General features: G+C 40.9%; 1 protein-coding gene across 3 annotated transcripts in view; it reads right to left on the minus strand.

Moving 5' to 3' along the window:
* kcnh5b (potassium voltage-gated channel, subfamily H (eag-related), member 5b) overlaps positions 1-12,861 on the minus strand; it is a 163,995-nt gene that overhangs the window by 116,819 nt on the left and 34,315 nt on the right. For all 3 annotated transcript variants that reach the window (XM_037746134.1, XM_037796826.1, XM_037746135.1), the window contains one exon: positions 5,742-5,860. In XM_037746134.1, coding sequence (XP_037602062.1) covers positions 5,742-5,860 — 119 coding nt within the window. The remainder of the gene's footprint in view (positions 1-5,741; positions 5,861-12,861) is intronic.

The raw sequence follows: 12,861 nt of genomic DNA on the forward strand, positions 1-12,861 counted from the left end.
AAAACTAAAAACACGGAACAAAACATTACAAAACATAAATACAAAACAAACAGCCCATTACTTAATCCTACTGTTGTTTTTAAACTTCATACATTTCACACGTTCAAAGAGTTTCAAAAAGAAATGAAACATATATTTTTAGACCAAGTTCGTCTCTAACGAGTTCACACATCTTCTGGACTCAACAAATTAAAACTTCATCTATTTGATCTCATTTCATTCGTCAAGATTTCTGGCCCAGTTTTCACTCTCTCACACTTTGAACCTGATTAATTGATTAATTCACATGTACTGTCGTATACTGAGAAAAGTTTGGTTTATTCCGTCAATTATATCTCTAATAGTCAGTTATGTTTGTAGTTTCACCATGTAAATACACTTTAACTGTTTTGAAAAAGGCAAGAGAGCACAGACTAGAAATAAAAAGATGAAATTAAATTATGTGAAAGAGATGAAAGTCATTAAGAAGGAAAAGTAAGCCAAAAAACTTTGTTTCTTAGTCTACTAATAATTACCTTCTGCTGCTAGGTGTGTGTGTGTAGAGAGAGAGAAGAGGGGAAATAGTGCAAGAAAAATGTATTATTAAAATCCAGTTTTCATCTCTTTTGTTGCTCCGTAAAGCTCCCTGTGACAAAACCGCATAATGAATAAATTTGGCTTGAAATGAGACAGAAGAGGAAACAGGAAATCAGAAGAGTTGACCAAAAAAATAAACAAAACAAACAAAAAAAGCAGCCATTATATTTTGCCGTGTGGTGATAATAACTGTCCTGCTGAGCTCCGTCTTCTCTGTATAACACAGACTACATTAAATCCAACACACAGCAGTTTGATTTCCTCTGCAGGACACGTACAGATCACACACAGATCACAGTCAACTCATTTTACTCTAAACGGCGTATTATTCTGTTTGTATCCAGCTGCTACAGAGATGAACTGTAATATATATAATACATGATTATAAATCATACTCATTTTAACGCTTCCTGCCTCCCAAATATATCTAAAGTATCAGCTACAGTATACGAACAGTGTGGTACTTCTAGCACCTTTTATGACAAGTTCTAGTATTGCTCTTTGAGAATTACTGATACAGATAATAATAATGTAGAGGATAATATTTAAATATTGTTAGCACTACTGCTACTGCAGTTATTACCACTTCTAGTACTGAGTTACTGCTCCTACTGTACTGCTAGTAGTACTGATGATAATATCGAGCTATTACTGCTACAGTAATCAATACAGCTGCTGCAGTACACGTACAACTACGACTAATAGCATATATTAGTGCAATAACTAACATTATTTCTACTGGTGCTGTTATTTCTAGTACTACTGCAACTACTGCAACTACATCTACTACTACCATTTCTACTGCTGCTTCTACTACTACCACTACGACTCTACTACTACTACTACTACTACTACTACTGCTACTACTACCACTACGACTCTACTACTACTACTACTACTACTACTACTGCTACTACTACTACTATTACTACTACTACTACTACGACGACTCTACTACTACTACTGCTACTACTACTACTACTACTACTACTACTACTACTACTACTGCTACTACGACGACTCTACTACTACTACTACTACTGCTACTACGACGACTCTACTACTACTACTACTACTACTACTACGACGACTCTACTACTACTGCTACTACTACTACTACTACTACTACGACGACTCTACTACTACTACTGCTACTACTATTACGACGACGACTACTACTACTACGACGACGACGACGACGACTACTACGACTACGACTACTACTACGACTACTACGACTACTACTACGACGACTACGACTACGACTAAGACTACTACTACTACTACTACTACTACTACTACTACTACTACGACTATGACTACTACTACGACTACGACTACTACTACGACTACTACGACTACGACTACTACTACGACTAAGACTACTACTACGACTACTACGACTACGACTACTACTACTACTACGACTACTACGACTACGACTACTACTACGACTAAGACTACTACTACGACTACTACGACTACGACTACGACTACTACTACTACGACTACTACTACTACGACTATGACTACTACTACGACTACGACTACGACTACTACTACGACTACTACGACTACGACTACTACTACGACTAAGACTACTACTACGACTACTACGACTACGACTACGACTACTACTACGACTACTACGACTACGACTACTACTACGACTAAGACTACTACTACGACTACTACGACTACGACTACGACTACTACTACGACTACTACGACTACGACTACTACTACGACTACTACTACTACGACGACTACGACTACTACTACTACGACTACTACGACTACTACTACGACGACTACGACTACTACTACTACTACTACTACTACTACTATTATTACTATTGTTACTGCTTCTGCTCGTTATCTATTACTACTTGTGAGATTACTAGCACCCTCCGGACGCTCTGAGCAGAAATTTACGTCGTCACTTCCTGAGAGCCTCCTCGCCGGTTGAAGACATGTAACCATGGTAACCTGTGCCAACCTCATGTGACCAAAACGATGGTTTGTGAGAATCAAAGTCTGAATTAATTTATAATATATATTACACCTACGAGCAAAGTGGAGTTTTACACTTACACTTGCGTTGAAGTGTTATTGACATTACAGAGCTGTCTGTCAACGTTTGTTATGAACGTTGCATTGTGGGATATTAATGCCGCCGTAGTGTCAAGCGTTGCATACTGAACTATTTTACCAGATATAGTATGCAATTGGCGTACTATTGGTTTCATACTACGGTCATTGTATGTGCTTATAACTACATTATAATGTATTTAGTGTATGTTAATATACAGCATATAAATGTTAAAATTATATAATTAAATTATTTTATTTTTAATATTATTTATTTATTTATTAATTTAATATTAATAAATTTATATTATATCAAAATTATATTATAATAGTATAAAGAGGATTGAACATGCGGATGTTTTTAGACTGCAAATATTTCAGCTAGAAAGAACAGACTGTTGGTGTATATTATTATGGGATATATCTATATGGAAGGAACCATGTTATAATGATATAGTACTCGCTTTGCCGTGCTTGTAAATTTTCATTGGAGCAGTAGTTTTTTATACTCCTTTGGTTTTATTGCATAAAAGGAGTACTCAGTGATTTAGGATGTGCATAAAGTTGGTGGACTCACCAGAGACAGATCTAAAATATAAATGGTTTAAATGAAGCGCCAGAGGGCCGATATATATCCTGATCTTTTATTACACAGACACCCGAGTCCACTTCATTCAAACCCAACACCTTCGGTTCTGTTTACCATTTCCTTCTCTCTTTCCTTTCACTCTTCCTTCCTTATTACATCTGTTAGCCTCCCTCCTGTCCTTCCTTCCTCCTTCTTTCCTCCTACCTTACTTAATTCATTACTTCCCCTTACTTACTATTCCCCCCGAGCCCACATCACCTTTAAACCACCCTGAAAGTAACACTTTTGCTAAAAACCCTACACCGCTTCCCGCCTCGTGTGCTAAGCAGGGAGGAATCTCAAAAAACAAGTTCTGATTAAAGGCGATACACCTCAAACTTCATGAATAAAACAGGTCAGGGAAAAGAAGACGCGAGTCATCTCCTTCCCCACCCCACAAATCCATTTTCTAAATTTTCTAGCAGCAGTCACAATCATTCAGAGTGCCCACAGCAGCAGCACCCTGCTTCTGTCTCTCCCACCCAACATGAAATATTAATGACGCCCGCAGTCCACAGGAGCACACAGCGCTCCCGGGGAAGAGAGAAAGCACCGCTCGCTGTGTCCAACAACTGCAGCTCCGGGGAAGTTGGCAGTGAGAGGAAGTGGAGGGAGGGGCGGGAGAAGGATGGATGCACTGAGGGCGTGGTCGTCCGTCACAAAGTACAGTATGCTCGCATGCCTGTGTGCGCCTATTAATGCATTAGTGCGTTAGAAAATGGTTTGAATGTGCTGCTTAATGTTTTATATGAAGAGTTATTTGTGCAGAAATAATGTTAAGAGCAGAGAGCTGCTACGGCGGCATATTTGTAGTGTGTGCGGAGGAGGCAGCAGCAGTGCTGACTTCCAGGTGACAGGTTAGTTAACTTTACCTGCTGTGGTGCTGCTGGTGTCTTGTTTGTTGAATAAACACTAGGTTTTGAGGTCAATCCTGCAACATAAAGATGTTATTTTTCTATGTTGGAACTTTCTCACGGATTGAAAGAGGCTGATCCTTAAAGTAACAGTGTGTAACGTTGTGGGCGAAGGAATATAATACTCATAACTATGTTTTCATTAGTGTATAATCACCTGAAACTAACAATTGTTGTGTTTTGGTTAGCTTAGAATGAGTCCTTTATATCTACATAGGGAGCGGGTCCTCTCCACAGAGTCCGCCATGTTGCTTCGCTGCAACTTGGTTTCTTTGCATGCATCGATACACGGACGTCAAGTATTAATCTTTTATTATATAAACTATTAACAACAATCCAACAACCCGCCAGCGGGCCCGGCCGCTGTTCTGTCTTTCAGAGGTTGTAGCAGGCTCAGTTTTAAAGCTAGAGTGAAGATAATGTTATCATATGATACTAGAAAACCTAAGGAATCCATTGGTACCACCTTTGACCTCTGACCTCAAGATATGTGAATGGAAACTCTGAGATGAACAGAGTGAAAACTGTATCTTGTTAGATAAAAACAGATGTTGACAAACATGTGGAACACGTCGACACGTGGAAAATCGCAATATATTGCAATTTATTACACAGCTGTGTTGAATACTAGATTCTGATTGGTCAATCACGGCGTTCTGCGGTCTGTTATTTCTGTATAACAGACCGTTGCTATGTATAACAGACCGTTGCTATGGGCGCAGCTCTGATGTCGGACTCTGGCGGACCGTTTTCGTGTCAAAATATAGATTTCTTCAGTAAGTAGCCGTGTAATAAGCGGGATAATGTACAGCTAGCGGGTCATTGTTGTGAAATAAACCCCGACAGGGCGACGCGGCACCCCGACGTGAACCTGTCAGGGTTTATTTCACAACAATGACCGGCTCGCTGTACATTATCCCTTACACATTATCCCTTACATATCGTATTGCAAAACTCAGCATATCACAAAAGTGTTTAAAATCGTGATAAGATCGTATCGGGGAGCGGGTCCTCTTCACAGAGTCTGACATGTTGCTCCGCCATGTTTCTACAGCAGCCCAGAACGGACAAACCAAACTCTGGCTCTAGAGAGAGACTTTCATGTTTTTACGTTACCTGAAGGTCACCGTAGTTCTCTGACAGTGACTTAACTGCATCCTTCTGGATTGTAACGCGTCAAAGACGAAGGATGCGTACCGAGCAGCATCACTGCTGTTAGCTGGCGCCGCAAACTAGTGAGCAAAGGAATAAATGATACCGCACAGTGTGATGCTAAGTATGGACCTTTGGCCACGTGATAACAGAATGATGAAGACCAAGAGATGTGGCTGGAAGCTCTGGAAAAAGTTTCACCAGTGAGAGAAAACTGAGAAGTGGACATTGAGCAGAAATAGTTGGTTTCTATGGTGACCTGCAGTTTAATATATCTTCCAAACTGCTTTAGAGCAACAGCTAAAAACAGCATGACCATGATATAGTGTACAGTATGAGGTGTAGAAGAGGAACCATGTCCTGTATGTGTGAGCGCTCACCTCCGCCAGTCTGGACTGTTTATGGCTGCTGACTTCGTGTTTGTCGATGGGTGGCGGCTTCGGCAGCGTGTTGCGGTTGTTGGTGAGCGCCCGAGTCAGCCGCGCGAACTTGGTCCATCCTGCAAGGAAAGAGACATTAAACACAGATTACATCACGTTCATCACAACCAAACAGGCTTTGAGATCAGCTGCACACAAACACAAGCAGCCACCGTTGTTGATACAGTTCACGACTCCAACGGGGACGTACCGGAGTTACACAATATTCCCACAGCTCCCATTTACTTGCCTCCGCAGGGCTGTGTGTTTTTCCCACTTGGTAGTTCATATTTACAATAAACCCGACACAATGTGAACGCAGCACAAGCCCTGCTTTTTATGTCAAAAACAGCCACCCCTGCAGAACGTGTCCTTGAACACAACTGGACCTCCAGCAGCTGCAGGGTTTCTGCTCTGCAGCTGTGCGATGTGCTCTGACCTTCGCATGGAAGCGGGAGATGAAGGAGAACTTCTCCTTCGGGGGATCAATACCGCAAGAGCTATACATTTAGCATCTAGGTTTGTCTTGTGAAAAGACACTCGAAGACTTTGAAAAGACTAAAGTCTCACACCGTCTCACAGCTGAAGACGCATAATATTTTGCAAAGACTGGGGATCTTGCAGGGTCAACTATTTGTGAGTCTACAACTAGATTCCTTTTGAGATTATTTCCCATCATGCTCCAGGTGGAAATTGAACAACGGAGCAGAAACAGAAGCAGCTTTTGACCACAGCTGCCGTTGTCCAAGAGAACCGAGACGTTCTCCCCAGAGTAGAGTGACCATGCACGTGTACGAGCATGCACATGCATGCGCTAATATGCACGCACCATAGGCGTTTTCATCAGGATGGTTGATGGTACACATGTCCACCTGCCTCCGTCCTTTCCCCTCTTCCCATTCATTGTCTATGTAAGCAGCCGTGCAATGCAATGTGGCGCGATTCGAGAGACGGGGCATCACATTGGACGCTCCTCATTTGCATAAAGTTGAGGTCTAAGCTACTTTATGCAAATAACGTATGACTCCCCGCCTCTGGAAACTCCCTAGAAACTTTTGAATTAACAGATTCAGCAACTGCAGTACTTATTTCTCACATAAAATGTTTTCAGAAACACATTTCAGGGAACTTATTTTCGTGATATAAGAGAGGAAAAGTTTCCAAACAAGTCGTTTGGAGTATGTTCATATGCAATGTGAACATACTTTTGCAAGACGGGCTTCACTAGATAGAACTTTGCGATTTTGGTGCTCCCGTGTAGTTTGTGTTGGAGTCTTGGCTGAACAGCGTAGCCACACGCGAGCGTGCATGGGACTCCGACCCGCAATGATTTATACGTGTAAGAAGTTGCAAACAGTCCCTTTAACTTTCTTCTTGTAACTTTTACTTCTATATGACCTTTTTATTTTTCATCTCAATGCCGGTGATTAATATTCTCTTGTTTTGGCGGCCGATAAGCATTTTATCATTCTGTTTTTGAACAATGCTACTGTATATGCATAAGGTTAATTATAAAGGCAGTGGAAATGCATAGCAAGCATTGTTTCCTCTTCGTTACCATTCCGGCTTTTGTCCAAAATTTTGGTTTTAGCTTTTGTTACCATATTAAAATCTAATTAATACAGGCGTGTCCAGCTGTGGTCATTTTCTGGTTTCAGAGGACGGGTGCTCCTACTGTACTGCTCTAAAAATAAAATAAAATGTTTGAAAGGGCAAAGAGAGAGAGGCGCACCACACACAGCCGTCACACATCGGGATCGACCCGACCCGACCCTTTGAAGGGACCATTACGAATAAAACTTGGTCTTTAAAATAGCTTTTAACCCTCCGGCCTCCAGAACACACCCTCCCTTTCATTTCAACCATTCACTCCTCTGTGCAGCAAACACAACACTGTACTGAGACCCATACTGGATGAATATCAACACAATACTTAGTTTACTCTGAGTCCCAATCACTCCACTTCCCTCGAGGAAAACCGCTGTAGTGGCTTTTGTGTAACTAACTATACATCTTCTGTTGCAGAGCGGCTTCTTTATGTGATTTTCTATATGCTAATACTTTAAATTGGCTCTGGATCATCGTACATAATAAGCCTGGGTGCTCTTAGCTGAAATGGAGCTTTCTTTCCAATATCTTTCCAGGAAGAAAATTGCTGCAGCAGTGCTTACTTACTATAGATTGAACAGTATATTGTTGGCTGATGAAAGCATCGGCTTAGAATAGATCCCTCTGAAAGATATCCGTCACTTAAGTTGTTCCTCTTAAGAAAGACGTACTGTACTGTATGGTGAGATGTCGTCAATACTGTGACTATTTACATCCTGAGAGGCGTTTTTCTTAAACTCAATGTCACGAGAAAATGCTGTATTTTTCTCACTGGGCTGATTTTATCTGACAGCTGTAGTTACTAGTTTAAAGACTCTGATTTTACAATGAAACAAGAGATAAGATGGAAAACATATTGCCTCTGCTCGGTGAAACAAGAGCTGGCTGACATAAAATATTAATCTAAAAAGGTTTAGGAAAGGACAGAAGTTGAAAGATCTTTTGAGAAGCAGATCTCTACTAAAAAAAGACAAAAAAAACTGTACGTTTTGCTCCTGATTGAGAGACTGTACCTGAGTGAAATGAAAACTGTAATTAAAAGGGACACTGTGTAGGATTTGGCGACATCTAGTGGTGTGGTTGCAGATTGCAACCAACCGAGTACCCCTCCGCTCACTCTTCCGTTTCAAGACTGCGGTACCACGGAGTGCAAAACCGTGGTAACGCCGTTCACCTTGCTCAGATGCCATCCATACCATAATAACACTACTTTAGGAGCAGTTTAAAGTTGAGCAGCGGGAGTGTTTGTCTGGGCATTTAACACAAATAAAGAAAAACCAGGATGTCTTAATAGCTTTGTCTTTGTTTTACTCTTGTAACAAAGCTAGGGCTGTCAAAGTTAACATGATAATAACACACTAATTTCTTTAACGCATTAACACAACTTGTGATTTTTAGGTTGTAGCGGCTCAGTTTTAAAGCTAGAGTGAAGATACTGGTATCATATGAAACTATAAAACCTAATGAATCCATCAGTACTAACCATGTCATACTAGCTTGTAGTGAAGGAGGTTAAATAATGCTCCAAAATTGCGTTAAATTTTGGCGATGAAAAACAGTCATGTCCATTTTCAAAGGGGTCCCTTGACCTCTGACCTCCAGATATGTGAATGTAAATGGGTTCTATGGGTACCCACGAGTCTCCCCTTTACAGACATGCCCACTTTATGATAATCACATGCAGTTTGGGGCAAGTCATAGTCAAGTCAGCACACTGACAGCTGTTGTTGCCTGTTGAGCTGCAGTTTGCGTTTTGTGTTGTTAATTGATTTCCAATAATAAATATATACATACATTTACATAAAGCAACATATTTGTCCACTTCCATGTTGATAAGAGTATTAAATACTTGACAAATCTCCCTTTAAGGTTAATTTAGAACAGATAAACCATTGTATATTTATCTGGTCCATCATGCTAAGACAATTAGAGAAGCCAATAAACTGACTGAGTCAAGTTCGTACACAGGAACAGCTGCAGTTATCCAACATCAGCCACCGGTTGTACCTGACCAAGAAAGACCAGCTGTAAAACCCCTGGATCGGCTTCTTTGCTTAGAAGTTCAGCTTTTCATTTCAATAATAAAGACGTGCCGTTTGTTCACTTTAAAGTCACACAGGCTAACTAGTAATGCTTGTTTACCTTCACTGAAGCAGAAGTTTGACTGCAGGACTTTTACTTACAAAAGGCGTAGCTTTCCATCATACTCCATTTACTGAAGCAAAGGTCTTAAGTGCTTTTCCTACACCGCCTATAGAGTAGCAGAGGTTGCAGATTTCCCTGCATTGTGTGTTTGCATTATACAGTACCGTGCCCTAATGTGGTCGAAAATAAGGGGAACCGCTGGCTCGGAAAAGCAAAACCCAGAAACCACTTTCATCAAGAAGTAAAATGGAGGAATTTGTGCTGGTGGCACTCGTGTAAATCCACCCTGACGGGCTCCCACTACTGACACATAAGGACAAAAGGACCGCACACGGAGCACGACGGGGGAAACTGCAGGACAAGTAAATAAGAGGTCTTTTTTGTTCACGGTTAAGAGTAACGCTGCTGCGGTTTATCAGACTGGAGCACAATGGAAATGGAAATAGAAAAACACGTAAAGGCCTGGGCTAAAAATAACAGAGGAGCTGAGCTGGTGCACGCGCCTCCGAAGTGAAACTGAGATTTTGATCATCGGTTCCACACCGAGGACGGACTGAATTTACAGAGTGGTTTGTCCTTCAACGGACAGACAGACACACGTAGGACACTGCAAAAACTGTCCATCTTCCTTTAACATTCAGTGACGGTACCTGCTGTGCCGTCCAGGGTGGAAGTGTTTTCAAATCAGACTCAGATGTTAAGAAAAGGGGGAGAAGGAGAGTTCAGTGTGTCTCCGAGGTTATCACATGATGTTTGGTTGAATTAACTCCACAACACCTCTGAGGTCCCGGACACAATAAGACAGCATGCAAAATGTTAATTTACATGTTTGTTGCTGAGAGATAAGAGTGTTGTCCTTTTCAAAGAAAGCTGATGTTCTGGATCTAAAGCTGCGTTCACATTAGAGCTACACAATTACGGCCAAAATGATAATCACCATTATTTATCACGATTATTCATAGATTTTAGGGATAAAAAAATATTTGTATTTATACTTTCACTTCCATGTTGTGCTTCATTCCAACCGTCAATAACTCTAAATGTTATCCTTTTACTTTTGTTTTGTCATCTATAACGGTTATTTGCATCAAAACACGAAATAAATGAAACATCCAAATAAATAAAACAAATATTTAAATGTATTTTTATTTAAATATTTGCTTTGAATAAAACAATCTTGGCATTAGATGTTTTAATTCTATATTATAAGCTGCTTAGAGCTAGTGTTAGGAAGTTAAACAGGTCATAATTCCCTTTCTAATATCTATTTTATGTTGCTGTAAAAACCTTCAAACGACAACCTCCAAAACTACATTTTACGAGATTACATTTGAACGCATCATGATAGCGTTGTATCGTGTTGCACGTTGCAAATTTAGTGAAACGAATCCCTGGTTGGAGGACTAGTGATCTATGAATCAAGGCTGGCTCAAGTGTCTGAATTTAGATTCCAATCAATTATAAATCTATAGTTTTTACAAAAAGATTAAATGCCAATTAATGAGGAAATATAATTTTCATTTGTTGTCAAACTAACTAAGTTTCTTTCAAGGTTCTCAAATGACATTTTAAAGTTCCTCTACTGGCATTGATTGATTGTTTTGTTAATTGATTTCCAATAATAAATATATACATACATTTGCATAAAGCAGCCACTTTCCATGTTGATAAGAGTGTTAAATACTTGTCAAATCTCCCTTTAACAGATAGAAAATGTGCGCGATTAACTACGGACAATCATGCGATTAATTGCAATTGAATATTTTAATCGATTGACCGCCCTAATGAATATGCAAATTAGTGTGACTAAAACTGAAACTTACCGGTTGACCAACATGTTGGCTCATACTCACTGTGTCCCCACGATAAATGGATGGAACAGCGTCGGAGTCAATCTAAGTTTTGTGGCAAAATCCATCTAATTTTGAGGGTAAAATTTGCAAAACAGTGCTCTGGAAAATAGCTGCTGCAAACCCGGGTTTTCTCTGGAAATTTCACTTCCCCCCCTGATACTCCTCGTTTCGTCGTAGCGTTAAGCAAATGATATGGAAAGAGTTGTCTGGCTGTCTGTATCCGTAATTTAGAGACCGTCGCTGGTACACTGCAGTTTCAAGGCCGACATGCTCAGCCATGGCATTGACTGCTTATTTCCCTCATGATAGCATAAAACATCATATGGACATGCTAACAAGGTTAATGTCCTCAATAACCAGGTTCAACACTTCCACAGTAAATCACCTTTCAGTAAGGTGAATGTTATGGCGCTTATGGTGGAACAATGCCCAACTACAACAAGTAAAACCACAGATTTCATCAGCTAGGATGTCTGGGTTTTAAAGCCCGAGGCTCTGATGTTTTGCCTCAGTACTCGTAGCTCATTCTGATCAGCCGTCTACCTGAAATGATGTCTCGCCTGAGGCTGAAGACACCGCCATCTGTGAAGCTTTTACAGGTGCTGACAAAGCAAACAATGAACACTGACAGTCTGCGAGAAAACAACAACGTGATGTTCATTTCAATAGTTTTGCTTCTGCTCCACTTTCTTTTCTTTCTTTGTTTCTACAGTAATGATGCCGACGCTATTTACTGGACCTGCTCTGCTGCCAGTAGTCTAACAGTAATAACCACAACCAGTGGCCACGCACGCAGATAATGGTATTCAATGTAAAATGTTGTGAAATCCCTGAAAAGGCACCTGTTAGGTTAAACTGGGGGAAGATGACGGAAATAAATGCGTCGGCAACAATACAGAATGTATTTTAAGGTCAGTAAAATGACGGGGTAATTTTGAGGGGCATGAACACGCAGGCTCACAGGGTGCAGATACAGTTAAAATAGTTATTTTAAGCCGAGGATGGACATCTTCAGCAGATCTCTCGGCTGATGCTGACACGCTGTGGCGTGCCAAGCCGTCGGAGCAGCCAGAGACGAAGCCAAGAGCAAAGTTTCGGTCTGCATCACGAGCAAACTCAGCTGCCGACGCCTGCAGCAGCGAATCTCCCTCCCTTCTTTCCTTCCTCACAAACGGCCTCTCCCACCCCGCTGATCACCAGGCGGGTTAAACTGCAGCTCGTAGAACGCCGCTCTGACACGCTGCATCCTCACTGCGGCCTCTAACACGCCGTATACTGTACTGAAATACACCGCATTCAGTCTGGCTGGCAGCACGTCAGTCAAACCCCCAACTTGCTGCCAACGTGATTTCTGTTTTAAGAGGTCTCTCCATTACTGGGTATATGACTACAATAAAAAGCAATCTGTTTAATAGTGCAGTAAACTTTTCATTTTCAACAATATGTCAGAGACTCTCACGATAAATTAATCAGAA

The sequence above is a fragment of the Sebastes umbrosus genome, chromosome 16, assembly GCF_015220745.1.
Source record: "Sebastes umbrosus isolate fSebUmb1 chromosome 16, fSebUmb1.pri, whole genome shotgun sequence".
Lineage (NCBI taxonomy): Eukaryota > Metazoa > Chordata > Actinopteri > Perciformes > Sebastidae > Sebastes > Sebastes umbrosus.